General features: G+C 35.4%; 1 protein-coding gene across 7 annotated transcripts in view; it reads left to right on the plus strand.

Moving 5' to 3' along the window:
• Positions 1 to 17,583, plus strand: part of EPS15 (epidermal growth factor receptor pathway substrate 15) — a 140,292-nt gene that overhangs the window by 81,363 nt on the left and 41,346 nt on the right. For all 7 annotated transcript variants that reach the window (XM_070368074.1, XM_070368080.1, XM_070368075.1 and 4 more), the window contains 4 exons: positions 433 to 505; positions 10,381 to 10,542; positions 10,940 to 11,137; positions 17,091 to 17,294. In XM_070368074.1, the coding sequence (XP_070224175.1) occupies positions 433 to 505; positions 10,381 to 10,542; positions 10,940 to 11,137; positions 17,091 to 17,294 (637 nt within the window). The remainder of the gene's footprint in view (positions 1 to 432; positions 506 to 10,380; positions 10,543 to 10,939; positions 11,138 to 17,090; positions 17,295 to 17,583) is intronic.

Below are 17,583 nucleotides of genomic sequence, written 5' to 3' on the forward strand. Positions count from 1 at the left end.
TAATATTGTTGACTGTTTCTCTTAGCCATTTTCATTTTATTTAACAATGGTATTTAAGGGTTAAGCTCACAGAGCTGATGCAACCCCTCCTTGTTTTTCACCAGTAATTTTCATTGGACAGCATTTCCATAGCAACAGTGAGATCAGTGGAACCTGAGTGTTTCATTGATTATTTTTCTCCTCTTCCTTTTTTAATCTATTCTCTTTTCACCACATTTTAGTGAGAAAGCGATTTTTTTTTTTTACTAATAGAGCTTATATTGATTTCTATTCCATAAATAATTAAAAGAGGGTAGAAAAAGTTGCCCTTCATTTAAAAATTGAATGTTTCACCATGTATTTAAAAAGCGATTCAGGATTAGGAGGATGGATAACCATACCGGCTGTAGCTGATGTTCTCAAATATTCTTGCATTGTTTGCTGGTCTTCCAGGGAAAAGAATAATGTGGAACAGGACCTTAAGGAGAAAGAAGATGCTGTTAAACAGAGAACAAGCGAGGTTCAGGTATGTGAACTGTCAAATTCAGTATTCCATTTCTGATTTAGTAGGATTCATTTTAAATGTAGAGGGGCATTTACAATGTGATGGTTGTGGTATTGGTGAGTAGGTAAAGAGAATCCCTGTTATTTATGTGATATAAATCTTTATCTTTTATAAAACTATTATTTTTCTCCTCACTCTGGCCTGCAAAGATTACACTACAATGATAAAGCAGTATTTTTCAGCATAAATTTCTCATTTTAAAAGTATTTTTAAGATAATATTTATCTGCATATTATAGCCTTAAAGGTAAGTTTGAATGACTTGTGATATAAATATTATTGCACCAGTAAAACTGAATGAATGAGAGCATCATCATCATCATCATCATCATCATCATGAAAACGCAAATTGGTTTTTCATGGGTGTAAGATTTTGTTAGCTAGGAGACCTAATATTTTAAAGGACTGTCTCAGTACTAATAGGGTGGGAAATGATAGGGAACAATTCAAAATAGCATTTTATAAGTTGCTTAGTAGCCAGGATATCTTAAACTTTGGCATAAAGAGATTTAATTCATTTCACTAAGTGCTGTGTTAAGTAGCTTCATTTTACAAAGTAGCTTCTATTTTACAAATAGAAAAGACAAAAAAAACCTCCGTTTCTGATTGGGAATGACACAAAAGAGGTATTTCAAACGTTAAAATATAGAAAAATGGGCAGTGTTGCATTTAGAGCCATAAGCAATAACCATGTTATTGGGACATCATTTCTTAAATGCTGTACCAGCACACACAGGATGTTGGATGTAGAAGCACTGGTAGCAGTTGCCAGTAAGAGCTCATGCATGGACATTTCTTAACCTCAGCAGTCATGTATTGGATTTCCTTGTCTTGATAGTTTTAAATGGGGAAAAGCTCTAAAACTGTTAGATCCATTATTTTGTTTTGATGTAGCACATTCACCAGAGATGCTGTGACAGGTGGACCATGCTAGGGTGGGGAGAATGATTTATTGAGGGGTTGAAGAAGAAGCCAGATCGAGAGACTTCTTGTTAGAAGTTGATTCTATTACTGTACTTATTATATATACTGGAATTTTCCTAAAGGTGAAACAGAGTTAACAGATTGTCACTAATATATTTCTCTTTGTGATAGTGAAATAGGAAATGATATCGTCAATTACTTTATTTTTGTGCAATTTTTGAGCTTAAGAAATGCAAGAGTCATAGACTTTAAGCAGTTACTGATGAAAATATTTTAAGAATGGAAGATAAAATGATCTACAAAAGTTTTCTCAATCTGAAGAGGTAGATGTAGTCACTGATATAATATTGGACAACTTCTAAATTTAGCCAGATGTTTCACAGTACCAAGGTTTTTGCAGTAGACACTATTTGTGTGTGTGTGTGTACATCTATCTGTGGTTTTTCACTGCCTCATCTTTTGAGATTGTGAATTTTAAATAGCTGCTTTGGGAGAACACTAAAATTTACACTGTTCTTTTCAAGCTAAATCAGCTATCCTTAAATATTTGATTTCTTATATTTATAGAAGTTTTGTTGTCAGTCAACATTTCTTTGTTATATGCTAGTCCTTCTTTTACTTAGTGTTGATGGTAAGGTACATGTTAAAGCTTCAAGTTTGCTGAATCCAAAATGTGCTTGGCTGAGGAAGTCTAAATAGTTGAAATTTTTTTTTTTTTTTTTTGCATAAGGTGCTGTAAATAAAAGGTATTTTAGAGCATGTAGAGCATAGTGAGTATAGGCCACTATGTAATGGTTGAACATGCAGGTTCATTGGAAAAAACCATAGGATTAAAGCTTTGCATTAGTAGACACATTACTCATTCCATGTCAGTACAGGTATTTTTGTATTGTTCATGGTAATGAGATACTAGACTAAGAATGACATGGATAATTGACATCTACAAGTAATTAAAACTTTCATTTTAGTGATTATTTTCGATTTTCTGAAGCAAGACCACTTAACTGAAAGTGTTAATAAGTATATTGTATTACCTATTGAGTTTACTCTGAATTAGCCATTGGTAATGAGGCATAACATGAATAGACTAGGAATAACATGAATAATTAAGATCTGTAACTAACTTGAACTTTTAGTATTTATTTTCTAATTTCTCTGCCAAAAGGCATTTTACTATAGCTTCCCTGCTTCCTTCTTACCCCACTTTCTAATGTAGGTGCTAATGAAAAATGCCAAAATGAAGGCATCAAGGGAGAAGTAAGAGAATTTTGACTCATCAATAAATATCTTTCTGCCTTAATCAAATATGGCTTTTCTGCATATTCTTGCTTTTCTCTATAAAGTTACAGATTGTGATAATATGAGCTCATATCTCAAGTAGAGAAACCAGACTTTCAAAGCCTCTTTAGATTTGATCAAAGTGCCAAAAGACTAGTTCTTTTTTATTTTAGCATTTATATAGTCTTTCTAATTCAGGTAAATTAGAAGGTCTGCTACATAATTAATTTTGTACGTTTGTTTCCTGTTTGTGTTCTATTACCATCTTGAGAACTCACAGTTCACGATTTTTTTCTTGAAGAACAAACCAACAATTAACTTCATATTTTATGTCATGAGATGATCACTGTTAACTCATATGAGGTACACTGCTAGTTTGTCAAGTTCTGTGGAGAAATTAGATCCAAAATGGGGGAAACTGTAAAAGGCTGTTCTATCTCAAATGTTTATGGTTTGAGTTTCTTGTTGTTACAGGAAGAAGGTAGACCCACATTCTTTCCTACCTTAAACTGCATATGCACAATTTTATTAAAAATTTTATTCAAATATAACCTTATAGCTCCATTTCTTAAAAAGAAAAAAAAAACTTTGTGAAAACCAGCCAAATCCTTGCAACAAATTTTTGCTGCCACATTTACTGGAATTATTAAAAAAACATAGTTTCATCTTTGTACATCCTGCGGGGATGTGCTCTGAGATCACACTCCCCCTCCCGCCACCCCCACCCCTTTAAAGAAATATGTATTTTTATCTAGAATGACCTTTAATTAGTGTCTGCGTATTTTCCAAAAGCGCTAGAGGCATTATATGTACACCATTACAGAATTATTATGAGGCCGTATATTCTGTTTACCATTGCATTAACCAACACAAAGTCTATGCATTTTTTATGCGTTTGTCCCTTCTTTCTAAGTCAGATTTTCTTGTAAGCTAACCTTTCCTCAATGGTTTCTTTCTTTTCTTCTCCCTCCCTCCCGTTCTTCTTTTTTTCTTTTTTCTTTCTTTTTCCGCTTCTCTTTTTCTTTCTTTTTCAGAAACCACCTTCTCTATTTTTAAACATTTCGAATTCCTTAAAAAAAAAAAAAAAAAAAAAAAAAGCTGTTGAGTGATCTGCCATTTTGCCCTAAAACGACTCAGCTCTCATAGCCTGTTTTTATCTGTACCGTATGATTTTATTTCATCAGAACTTCATATATTTGGACAGTAATAACACAGAATCTTAAAAAAAAAAACAAACAAAAAACTGTCCTTCAAGGTAGTCAACAAATATTTAGGAATTCACCCTCATGTATACTTTCTTCAATTTTGCATAGAAGTTTATAGGAATGACTTGGTATCAGAGAACCTTGAATTCAGTTCCTAATTCTGGCTCTTCTGAAGTTTGAGATCCTAAGGAAGAAATGTAACCACTCTGCACATTAGTTTTCACTTCTGTAACATGAAATAGCAGAGTTTGCTGTTAGAATAAAATGACATATTATTGGTAAAGTGCCTCAAAGTAATTGGCACAGGGTTAGAGTTCAGTCACTTCCCTGGTGGCTCAGACGGTAAAGCGTCTGCCTGCAGTGCAGGAAACCCGGGTTCGATCCCTGGGTTGGGAAGATCCCCTGGAGAAGGAAATGGCAACCCACTCCAGTACTCTTGCCTGGAAAATTCCATGGGCTGAGAGGCTCCTCAGAGCCTGGTAGGCTACAGTCCATGGGGTCGCAAAGAGTTGGACACAACTGAGCGACTTCACTTAGAGTTCAGTAGATGTTCTAATTGGTAGTATTATTCTATATCTTACTGCCATCTCTTTGTTACTCTCCCTTCATCATCATGCCCTTCTCTGACTTTTATTTTCATATCAGACTCTGCATATGTGTGTGTGTGTTTGTGTGCATGTACGTGCATGCACCAAGTTGCTTCAGTGTGTCCAACTCTTTGCGACCCTGTGAATTGTAGCCTGCCAGGCTCCTCTGTCTGTGGGATTCTAGGCAAGAGTACTGGATTCTAGGCAAGAGTACTGGATGTTTGCCATTCTGTCCTCCAGGGGATCTTCCTGACCCAGGGGTCTAATTTATGTCTCTTGTGTCTCCTACATTGGCAGGTGTCTCTTACATTTACCACCTGGGAAGCCCTATCTGCATATAGGACTAATCAATTTTTTCCCCCCTGTTGCTGTCACTTTAACTGCCAGCCTATTTTTCTCTATTTTTGTTGCTTTGTGTGACCCTTTCCCCCCGTCCTAGCTTTTCAGTAATCTTGCTTAATTTCCTGTTCACCCATACCTTTGTGCTTAATTTATCTCCCCAGGACCAAGATCTTAAGGCCAAATCCATGGGTCCTTCCTGCATTGGTTACTGATTTCTTGGGTTGCATTCTCCTGAATATTCGTAGCCCTCCTTTGACCTTTTGCTTCTGTTGCCTTTGCCCAGGACTGATGGACACACTCTGACCCCCTCTTTCCTCCCTTTTCCTTACCCTCTGTCATCCACATTCCATATACTGATGCTTCCCAGATATCTGTCAAGCCCTCAGCTCTTTAGAGTGCAAGTCTCACATCTCCAGTTAGGCATTTTGAGGTTTATCATTTCAAATCCAGTATATCTAAAATGAGTCTCACCTTGCTGAAAAAAATTGACTTCAAGTTTTGAATTTTCCTGTCTGTTTTTCTTTTTCACTACTGCCACCCCTGTTACCTAACATCTGAAATTTTTAAGTCAGATCTAAGTGCTTACTCCATCTTCCTCCTTGCTTTCTACCCGAACCAGTTTTAGTAATTATGACTCTCATATGTGAAAATCTTTACTGCCGCCCACTGCCACTGTTAGTGGTGGGAGAATGTCATCCTCATGGGTATATTGGAAGTAGAAAAAAAGATTATAGGCCATCCTCTTGTACTACTTATTTTTTGATTGCTTGCATCTGAACTGTGTGGTATACACTTGCTCTTTGTTGTTCCCTCTTTTATAACTTTTGTTGCTGCAATCTAGAATTCCTTATCTTCCTGTTTATGTGAATTCCACCCATGTCTTAAAATCCAACTGAAACTCATCACTTCTCTAAATTTTCCCTTCTTTTTCCCTTCAGTTTGCTTGTCTTTCTTACGTTGGGACTTCCAGAGGAATGTGTGTACACTTATATGGCATACCAGTATGTTATCTTATTATACTCATTTAATGTATATGTATATAGATTCCAGTATCTTACAGCCTATATTGTGAGCTCCCTAAGCTTAAAAATTGTACCTTGGATCATATCTTATACTGTAGATGGTAATATATTCTTAGATGGAGGTAAATTTAAAGAAGCTATTGACAGTAGAAATGAATAAACTTCCATTTTGTGCATGAAATTAAAAATGGGACAAGAGACATCCAGAAACCACAGGCAGAAAGGATTGGGAGCACAGTTGATATCATGAAGAGTCAGCCTTTTCTATATTGTTCATACTACCTTCATGAGAGAGAAGCTCACAGTTATTTAAACTTCATCAACAAAGATTTAGTAGCTTATAGTAATTGCCCATTTTTTTCCCCCTAGATGAAGAAAGATGATTTATTTTGGGTGAAAATAAAATTAGATACATGAGCTCAACATTCTTTTCCTGGTGATAGTGCTCTTAGAACATGCTGAGAAGCATATGATTGAGAAATAAAGGCAGGCTGTTAGTGAGGTTTTCTAACATCTTCCCTAGTTTAATAGGTTCCCTTTCTGGTCTTTGACTTAAAAAACATCTTGCTTTATAGTTGTTACTTTTTTATGTTAAGAATATTCCTGTAACTTCTATTTTGAGAATTAGGCCAACATAATGAATGTACTTGATTATTTTTAGTTCTGGATTAGTCTGTAGAGTTTTTTAATCAATTAAATAGCATTTTCGGTAAGATTACCAAAATACTTAAAATTCCTTTATTCACTATAATAACTTTTCAAGTATAGATATACTGTATGTATGCTTTGAGTTTTTTTTTTTTTAAGTAAGTGTTTTATTTATAAATTAGTTATCATTTTTGTGTATTTTTTACTCTGTATTTATATGAAATAGATCTAAATGTATTCATGTTTTATAGATTTACTTCTTTGGTTGTACAGCCGATTTGGGTTGCTAAAATGAATTATCTTATTCTTGAGTATAGCTGAGAGCTTTTATATATTTGTTTAAATTTTATTTCTACTACCCTCCATAGCACTTCAAAGGATATGGAGGGATGGGGACAAGTTTATCATTTTCTTTATCTTGTGTGATTTCTAGAAAATAGGATATTTTCCTTGAAATTTAGTTTTAAATAAAGCCAAGATTGCAGATCAAGGATCCTTTCACTCCTGGATAAAGAACCTTGGATGTGGCTTGCTTTGGTATTTTTCTAAAGCAAAGCATGACAGTGCATTACAGTAGTCTTGTTCACTTTATCCTTGCCATTTCCTAATTGCTGCTACCCTCTTTTCTTTTGCTGTTGATGGCACAGGTGAGCAAGTAGAGCATGATCATGGAAAATAGAGCATAACTAGGAAGGCATCTGCACGTGTCTTTAGTCACTTCCTTGATGAGTTGGCATTTGATAGTAACTGAGGTTGTACCCTAATTCAGGAGAGGATTTCCCCAAAGGGCTACCTTCAGATTAAGAGAAAATTATCCTAGTTTAGTGGCAGATGGTGTTTGCTAAGAGAATCTGCCACTGTCCTAGTCAAGGGTGGGCAGGGAGAGAGATGTACATCCGTTGACTTCACTTAGTCTCAGGATAAACCATTCTGTGCCAAAATAAAATAACCAAGTAGATATGGATATTGAAATTGTTGTGAAAATTACATTACAGTGGTGGCAGCCTTACCAAGTAATTTTGTAGTGAAATTTGATTCTTCTTCTTCCTAGTGTTTATGTTTGCAATCTGTTCATTTTGCTTTTGTACAGTTTAATAATTTTAAGTTTGCTTACTGAAAAAGAAGACCTTTGTGTGTATGGATTAGTGTTGAAATTTTTTTAGAGAAGATCTTTTTTCATATTTAAAATAGACATGGAGAGGCATTAATTTAAATATGGACCTCTATCCAGCTTAAAATATGTCACCAATGTGAGGTATTTTTTCAATAACCTTTCCCTCAAGGGCCATACTTTTGTGTTACTATGTAGATTTTTACTGTAGCATAAAAGTGAGGTTGGGAAATTTGAGGGAATATGTTTGCTCTTTGGAAGAGAAAGGGCAAGAGTAAATGTTATATTGATTTGTTTATTCCCTTTCCTCTTACATAAACCTATCCTCTAGGGATGTGTTTAAAGTGACTCACTAAAAAATACAAGTTTTGAAATCTGGATTGATTTTATTAAAAGAAACCAGCATTGATCCTACTATTGGTAATTCTTACATTAAAAATTCAGTTGCATCAGAATATTTTTATATTGGTATGAAACCATATGATATGTGATACTTAAAAACTGCAGACTTGACATTTTCTGATTATAAAAGTAATATGAGTCCATATTAATCTTGCAAAATAAAGAAAGGTATAAAAAGAAAGAAACTCTACAATTTCACATTTCAGGGAGAGTCATGGTTAACATTTATATATGCATGGCTCTATATTTATTTGCAATCATACTGTATTTGCCTTTGTATTCAACTTTTAAAAATTAGCATTATATCTTAGTCATTTTCTTATATTATGTGACCCTTTTAAAGCAAATTTCACTTTTCTTAATTGGATTTAGAATGAAAGTAGAGACATCAAAATTACGTATATTTATAAAGACTAGATATTATTAGAGATGTGAAGTCTAAGGTTTTTTGGGGGGGGATTGGGGAGAGGGTAGGAAATTAGAGTAGAATTTTTGAAAATGGGAATAAGAAACATTTTTTCCTTATTCCTGTTAAGCATTTCTTTAAAAATGCCTTTTGGGTCAGCATATTGTTATGTATAAACCGTATAATAATTTTATAACAGTATTGACAGTGGATTATATTCTCAAATATAAAAATCACTTTAGATCTGCAGATGGCGTGCTTTCAAAATATTTTGTAATTACAAGAATTTTTCAAGCCACTGTAGTTTTTCAAGGAACTGGATTAAAGTGAAGCTGTTGTTATGTCTTCCTAAAGAGTAATAGTATATAAGATAATGTAAAAAAAAAAAAAAACCACACAAGAAAGATATATGCCACAGTGACATGCTAAAGTAGTAAAGATTATTTCCATATAATGGAAATTTAAAATGTCAAATCATTCTTGGTCTACAGTCTATACAAATGTTGAATCAGTATAGAAAGTTAGATACTATTTTAATTTAACAAAATGCATTTGCTGTAGGTCAGTTAGAGGCTAGTTTTAATATTTTGCTATAGTTTAAATATAGAGTGAAGCTTTCTGTAGTATGTTGAAAGAAGTTGTTTCTGTCAGCTTCAGGCTCATTCCCCAGTAGTTTCTCCCAGATAGTAGAATCCTTGTGATAGTTACAAATCATTGCCTGATTAATTGCCTGGAATGTGCAAGACATTGTATTAGATTGTGGAACCTCTAAGAAAGATGAAGCATTGGCTGCCTATGAGGAGTTTATTATTTAAAGGTAACTGTAGTACATTGTTTTTTGCACTGTGTTTCTCTGGTGGCTCTGATGGTCAATAATCTGCCTGCGATGCAGGAGATCAAGTTTAGCCCCTGAGTCAGGAAGATCCCCTGGAGAAGGGAATGGCTACCTACTCCAGTATTCTTGCCTGGAGAATTCTATGGACAGAGGAGCTTCATGGGTTACAGTCCATGGGGTCACAGAGAGTCGGGCACAAATGAGCAACTAACAGTTGAGCAGAGACTTCAGGGAGATGAGGGATTAAGGCATGTGGATAATTTGGGGAAGAGCTTTCTAGGAAGAGGGGATAATCAGTGAAAGATCTGAGAAGGAAGCATATCTGACATGTTTGAGAAGCATCAGAAAGGCCAGTGTAGCTGAAATTAAGAGTGAGCAAAGGAGAGAGCAGTGGAAATGAAGCTGGGAGATGGGACCACCTGAGGCCATTGGAAGGACGGGTTTTTATGGTAAGGGAGATGGGGAGTCAGTGCAGAGTTTTGAGTAGAGGAGTGCCATTGTCTGATGTAGTTTTTTAACAGTGACTGCTATGCTGTAAATAAACTGAAAGGTAGCATGGGTGAATGAAGGGAAACCAGTTAGAAGGCAGCAATCCAGGAGAGAGAGAAAAACGACTTGGACTGAGGTTGAAGAAAAACATGGCGGTTTTTAAAATACATTTTGAGGGAAGGAACAGCAAGATTTGCTGACAGATTGGAGATGAGATGTGAGAGAAAGAGAAGAGTCGGAGGAGATGCTGTATTTTTTGGCCAGAGAAACTGAGAGGGGGCAGATGGAGGATAAAGCAGATGTTGTGGAGTGGCGGGGGGAGGAAATGCCAGGAGTTCTGTTCTTATTATGTTAGAGAAGTCCATCAGACATCCAAGGATGGATCTGAGTAAGCAAATTGAATGTCTAAATCTGGAATCTAGGAAAGATGTCCTCAAGTAAAGATTGTATTTAAAGCTATGAGTCCTCCAATCCACCAACACAGTATACGTAATAAGATGAGACTTTACCTTCCCTTATGATAGACTTTTAAAAATTATTAACCTTCTCCTGCCTCTAGTAAATAATGTTAATATTCCTGTATTTCAGGATCTTCAAGATGAAGTGCAAAGGGAGAATACTAATCTGCAAAAACTACAGGCCCAGAAACAGCAAGTACAGGAACTCCTTGATGGGCTGGATGAGCAGAAAGCCCAGCTGGAGGAGCAACTGCAGGAAGTCAGAAAGAAGTGTGCTGAGGAGGCCCAACTGGTAAGGCCTGGTGGCTTACTGCTGCCTGTGTCTTTACCTTAGGTGCTTTTGCTGGCTTAAGATAGAAACCCTCTCTGCTCGTTGTTGTTGTTGCTGTTGTTAGGTGGCAATCTAGTCAACATGAAGTTTGGGAACATGAAGGAGATGGGACATGTTTCATCTAGAAACTACAGGGGAAATAGGACACTGCATGTTTTTTTCTTTTTCTAAAATTTAGTTGGAAGTATGGTACCTATGTCTTCCACTCTCCTCTGTCAGTCCCTGATTGCCCTTTTCTACAGAAAATATATATCAAAAACACCAAAGTAGTAAACTAAAATAAATATTGCATTATGGAATGTTTTAATGACATCTCTTTTTTTAATCCCTTTTTTGTCTTATTCACCGCATGTTGTAGATTTCATCCCTGAAAGCTGAACTAACTAGTCAAGAATCACAGATCTCCACTTATGAAGAAGAGCTGGCCAAAGCTAGGGAAGAGCTGAGTCGCCTACAGCAAGAAACAGCAGAGTTGGAAGAGAGTGTGGAGTCAGGGAAGGCTCAGCTGGGACCTCTTCAGCAGCACCTGCAAGATTCACAGCAGGAAATCAGTTCAGTAAGTCTTTGTGGGAGTGAAAAATACACTCAAGTGGGCACTCACGTATCCTTTTAGTACATAGTATTTTCTCCACTTCTGCTGCTGCTGCTTCTGCCCAGTTTATTATTCATTTTTTGTCATTTTATATGAAGAGGCTTCTTGTCACCTGTCATAAGTTAAAACTGTTGTGAGTCTTATACATCTGATGATTATCACTGGAATCTTATTGAGTGTGCAGGCTTTGTAATTAGATGGTTTGGGTTTAAACGCTTGCTCTGCTGCTTACTGCCTGAATCATCTCAGTGTTAGATTCCTCATCTTGGAGAACTGCAAATTCCCTGGTGGCTCAGCGGTAAAGAATCCACCTGCCAATACAGGAGACATGAGTTCAAGCCCTGAATCAGGGACATCCCCTGGAGAAGGAAACGGTAACCCACTCCAGTATTCTTTCCTGGAAAATCCAATGGGCAGAGGAGACTGGCGAGCTCCGGTATATGGGGTCGCAAAAGAGTTGGACGTGACTTAGTGACTAAACAACAATAAACCACCAGGGACTTGAATTTCACCCTTTTCACTGCTGAGGACACGGATTCAATTCCTGATTGGGGAACTGGCGTTTAAGATCCTGCAAGCTGCACAGCATGGCCAAATTTAATAAAATAAATAAATAGAATTGGAGAATTAACAGTACACCTGCCTCTTTCAGCTGCTTTTAAAGTTTAAATGGGGCAAAACCAGTGAGACATTTGAGTAAAACCAGTGAGTACATTTGGTAAATAAGTACTCAGTAAGTGTTGCTTATTTTTATAAATAATAACCTGGTGTCCTACCTTTTGGGGATTCTAACCTTAAAATCTAAGATCATGGCATCTGGTCCCATCACTTCATGGGAAATAGATGGGGAAACATGTCAGACTTTATTTTTTGGGGCTCCAAAATCACTGCAAGATGGTGATTGCAGCCATGAAATTAAAAGACACTTACTCCTTGGAAGGAAAGTTATGACCAACCTAGATAGCATATTCAAAGCAGAGACATCACTTTGCCAACAAAGGTCCGTCTAGTCAAGGCTGTGGTTTTTCCAGTGGTCATGTATGGATGTGAGAGTTGGACTGTGAAGAAAGCTGAGCACCGAAGAATTGATGCTTTTGAAGTGAGGTGTTGGAGAACACTCTTGAGAGTCCCTTGGACTGCAAGGAGATCCAACCAGTCCATCCTAAAGGAGATCAGTCCTGGGTATTCATTGGAAGGACTGATGCTGAAGCTGAAACTCCAATAGTTTGGCCACCTCATGTGAAGAGTTGACTCATTGGAAAAGACCCTGATGCTGGGAGGGGTTGGGGGCAGGAGGAGAAGGGGACGACCGAGGATGAGATGGCTGGATGGCATCACCGACTTGATGGACATGAGTTTGGGTAAACTCTGGGAGTTGGTGATGGACAGGGAGGCCTGGCGTGCTGAGATTCATGGGGTTGCAAAGAGTCGGACACAACTGAGTGATTGAACTGAACCTTAAAATCAGTTTTGCTCATTTAGAAACCTTTATTTTTTTTTTAATTAGGGAATTATTCTTTATATAGATAAATATGACTGTTGTGGTAGGTCCAGAATATAGATCCTTTGCTTTTCTGTTTCTTGACTTCCCTAAATGGAGATTAATATTTTATAGAATGATGGTAGGATGGTTGGATGTGTGTAGAGACTGCATAGCCCATTCCTTTCCATTTGAATTTGAACAAACTGAAGCCAGGGAAGGTGTAGGAACTTGCTTATGGTTATGTAGCCTTCAGAAGAGCCATAGTCTAGAATTCAGATTGTCTGAAACTTGGTCAGTTAATTATTATATATAATGAAGTCCTTCCCCTTGATATGCTTTTTCCCCCTCTCTTGTCTGGTAGATGAATACCTGCTTACCCATCTTGTAAGCCATAGCTTAACTTCTTTCTTTGTGGCATCTTCTGAATCTTGCCTTTATTGGACATTGTACTTCTGTTGCAGTAATTGTAACATTTTCCCCTGCACATTTGTTTATTTGTCTACCTCTGTCAGTAGATGGAGCTTTTTGGTCTAGAAACATACATATTTATCCAAGCATTTAGCACAGTTCTTGTCTCAGTGTAGGTACTCAGTTAACATGTAGTAAACCCAAAAGAATTTTATAGTAGTGGGAATGATCCTAGATAAATGGACAGTCTTTAAAATAGTTTTAAGTTTTTAAAATATTTTTACTGTTATTTATAGACTGTAAAATTAACCCATTTTAAGGGTACAGTCCATGATTTTCAGTAAATTTAGAGTTGCTCAAACATCACAATCCAGTTTTAGAATATTTCCCTTACTCCCAAAAGACCGTTGTGCCCATTTATCATCAATCCCCACCCTTACCCCTGGGTAACTACTAATCTGCTTTCTGTGTCTATAGATTTGCCTTTTCTGAACGTTTCATATAGAGGAAATAAGTGGTCTGTGGTCTTTCTCATGTGGTTTCTTTCACTTAGTGTAATGTTTTTGAAGCCCATCCATGCTGTAGCATGTAACAAAATTATAGTTCATTTTATAAGGTATGTTGTTTATTTGTTCACCAGTTAATGGGCATTTGGATTCTTTCTTCCTGTTGACTATTATGAATAATGATGCTATGAATTTTCTGTTTGCATTCAATTCTTTGTGTAGACATATGTTTTCATTTCTCTTGGATATAAAATAGTTGGCTATATTGTAAAGTTACATTAAACTTTTTTTTTAACTTTAAATTGCCAAGCTTTTCCAAAGTGGCTGTAGCATTTTAATACTTGCCGTAGCAATATATAAGAGTTCCAGTTTCTCCACATTTTTACCAACACTTTTATTGTCTTTTGGATTATAGACATTCTCGTAGATGTAAAGTGGTACTTCATAGTTTTTAATTTGCAGTTCTCTGATGACTAGAGATGTTGATCATCTTTTTGTATGCTTATGAGCCATTTGTATATTCTCTTGGATGAAATGTCTGTTTAAAGTCCTTTGCCATTTTGGGTTGTCTTATTAAATTACACAAGTTTTTAAAAATATATATATGTATATTCTGGAGATAAGTCCTTCATCAGATATTTGATTTACAAATAATTTTTCCCAGTCTCTGGCTTGTCTTTTAATTTTCTTTTCTTTGACTTTTTTGAAAGGGGATTTCTTTCAAAGGAAAGAGCATAAATTGGAAAAATAGAAATGACTCTGGATAGTATAAATTATCAGAGAGAAAATAAAGCCATGTTTTGAGCATGGAAGATAGTGTCAGCAAGCTGTACTACCAAGTGTGCCAGATATCTGTGGAAGGAATTAGATCTTTGTGTTTGATCTCTAAATCTTAAGAATAAACATACCAAATTCTTACACTTGACTCAGGTACCGTGAATCTTTCCCACAGAGGGCAGCATATTCCCATGGGCCTATAAAAAAGAAATTTAGTTGTAAATTAGCCTGGTGCTTTTATTGCTCTCTAAAGCTTACCTATAGCCTTTTTTGAAAAAGGAATAACTAAAGAGAAGTTTGTGACTTGCTGAATTTTTATTTTTATTTCTTACCTTGTATTTTCTAGAGAACAAAGAACCTTTGACCTTGACTTTATGTAACTTACTTGTGCAATATATATTATTTATCCAAGTATTTCTGGCAGTTGAAATGTTTGTTGTACCTTCCTTGCACAGTTTGCAAAGAGCTTGTGTTAGTTGTGTGATTATTTTTTTCTGTATCCTCTAAGTTTACCTAGCGAGTAAGGAAGAACACAGGCTTAAATGGCAGGTGCATGGGAGAATCAGACACAGGAAAGCCAGGTTGTTTCATGATTCTGTTGATTGTCTCAAGAATAACTATAAGGAACAAACTGTCCTAAATAGAACTCTTTGATAGGCAGGTACTTCACCCAACTGCTTCATCTATATGGTGAGTAATGTTTTAAATTTTAGACTGCAGGGTAGCATTAAAGTTGATTTAATGGTCATGATAAATTTCAGTGAAATAAAAGAGAATAGGAAATAACAGCATACATTACAGTTGTTTCACCCCTGTGTATATGTGTAAATGTATAGTTATATGTATGATGTATGCATCTATATGTTTTATGTATTCACACACACAGAGACATATGTACATACATATTTACTGGGTCTAAGTGTAAACTCTGTTTCTTTGTGTAGATTAAAGTAAAAGTAAGTTTATAAACCACTGCTCTATAGCACTAGGAATATACAAGGCATATGCTTTGTGTTATAAATGTGTAGTATTTTTGATTGTTAGTTTAAATCCTAAATGAAATGCAATTTGTGTGTATATATACACAATATATATATATACACAAAATGAAATGTGTGTGTGTCTATATACACATATATATATGTATGTCTATATACATATATACACAATATATATACACAAAATGTGTGTCTATATACATATATATATATGTGTATGTCTATATACATATAGACACACACACACACACACTGATGCCCACTGTTTAAATATATAAGGATAATACTCGTGTTTTTCAGTGAACATTTATTAAGCACTTACAGTATGTATCATTGTGGTAGATGTTAGAGATACAAAGTTAATAACAAAAATTTGGTCTCTATCCTCAAAAGGCTCAAGTCTTTAACTTTTTAAAAATAGAGCAAATTAGTAGAAAAGGAACAGGAAATTTTAATTGTTATAGTAGTGAGAAATGTAGTGTGCTAGGTACTTTCACACACATTGTCCTTCGTTTACATAGGCCTTTACATTTTACAGAGTTCTTTTAAATATGTCTTTTACTTCACATAACAGTCTTCTATGAAGATAGTTCTTACTACCTCTATGGATTAAAAAATGGAAGCTTGGAGAGGGTACTTTGACTAAAATAACCTAATAATTAGAAAGTGATAGAGCTAGATGTACATCTGTCTCCTTATCCAATATAGTGTTCTTTTTCCAGGTTATGGTCCTGACTTTTCCTTTGGTAAATTACAGATTCCAAATTAGGCAACTTAAAAACTTTATGGGAAATATTAGGGGAATAAGATCAGGGAACAGAGCCTTGCTTTACAGAATGTCAAAAGGTAATTTTTATATTTGCTAAAAAAAATATATATATAACATGCTAATAAATAGAGGACACTAATGTAATTAAAATATATATATATTATGAAAATGGTACTTTTCAGTAAAGTTCCGTTTGTTTTTTTCACTAGAAACATTTTTGATTTTGTTGTCTCAATTTCTTTGAAATATATGTAAATGTGTTTTTATTGTAGATATTAGTATAAAAAAGCATTTTTTCCTTCTAGTTCCCCACATTTTTCTTTTTATATATATTAGAATTTATTGTGTTGTCCCAGGTATAGAAAGTCAATGGATATTGAAATTTAAAAAAACTTTGTCCTTCATTTAACCTGTTCGGTATATTTTAGATTTAGAGACTACTCCTTAAGGTTCTAGCCCATTAATAAATAATGCCAGGGGATAGGACACTAGCTCATTGCATCTTTGTTTTCACTTCTCTTCTTCCCAATAGGAATATGAATGGCTCCAAAGTCTTATGTACTCTTCGTCTATTTCCTCTCCCTCTCCTAAAGCGTCATCATAAAATCTTGTCTTGAACTACTGCTTTGCCATCTTTTTCCCAATACTCTGATGCTTTTTCTAGTTATATTCTAAAGGACTGCCAATTAGCAGATATTTGAATTAAAATTCTTGGATCTTTCAAAAGATGTACAAAAGCAAATCCATATATACTGTAATTTCAGGAGGAGAACTTACTTGGATGGATTACTGAAATCCTTTTCTCTAAGTCTTGCTGCATTCCTTAATGGAAGCAGATTTATCCTTGATCAAGTCTAAGCATATAGTTATTTTTATATCACGTCTTTCTAGTAATTTTGTCTAGTTTTTGTCTAATTTTTGTCTAAAAATGTCTTTCTAGTAAATTCTGTTTTGTATTTCTGCTTTGTGTTGACAGATGCAAATGAAACTTGTGGAAATGAAAGAGCTGGAAAACCATAGTAATCAGTTAAATTGGTGCAGTAGTCCACACAGCATTCTTGTAAATGGTGCTACAGATTATTGCAGCCTCAGTACCAGCAGCAGTGAAACAGCGAATCTTAATGAGCACACTGAAGGCCAGAGCAACCTAGAGTCTGAGCCCATACATGAGGAGTCTCCAGTGAGTCTAATGGTTCCTTTAATTCCATAACCAACTTCAGAAGGAAAAAAACTGATTCAGATGAAAGTTTTGTTGACATCGTACCTAATATAAACATGTGGCCTTGCCTCATCTGAGACAATTGAGAAAGAAAGAGTGGGTTTTAACAGTTTAAACTAGTGAAAAATGTAATTTTAACTGATCTATTTGTTATAGAGCCATGTTTTCAAAGTTGTGGTTCTGTAGATAGTAACTTCTGAAAGTAGTATTTATTTTTAAGTGATCTCATCCAAAGCTGAAAGTAATTATT

The sequence above is a fragment of the Bos mutus genome, chromosome 3 (assembly GCF_027580195.1).
Source record: "Bos mutus isolate GX-2022 chromosome 3, NWIPB_WYAK_1.1, whole genome shotgun sequence".
NCBI lineage: Eukaryota > Metazoa > Chordata > Mammalia > Artiodactyla > Bovidae > Bos > Bos mutus.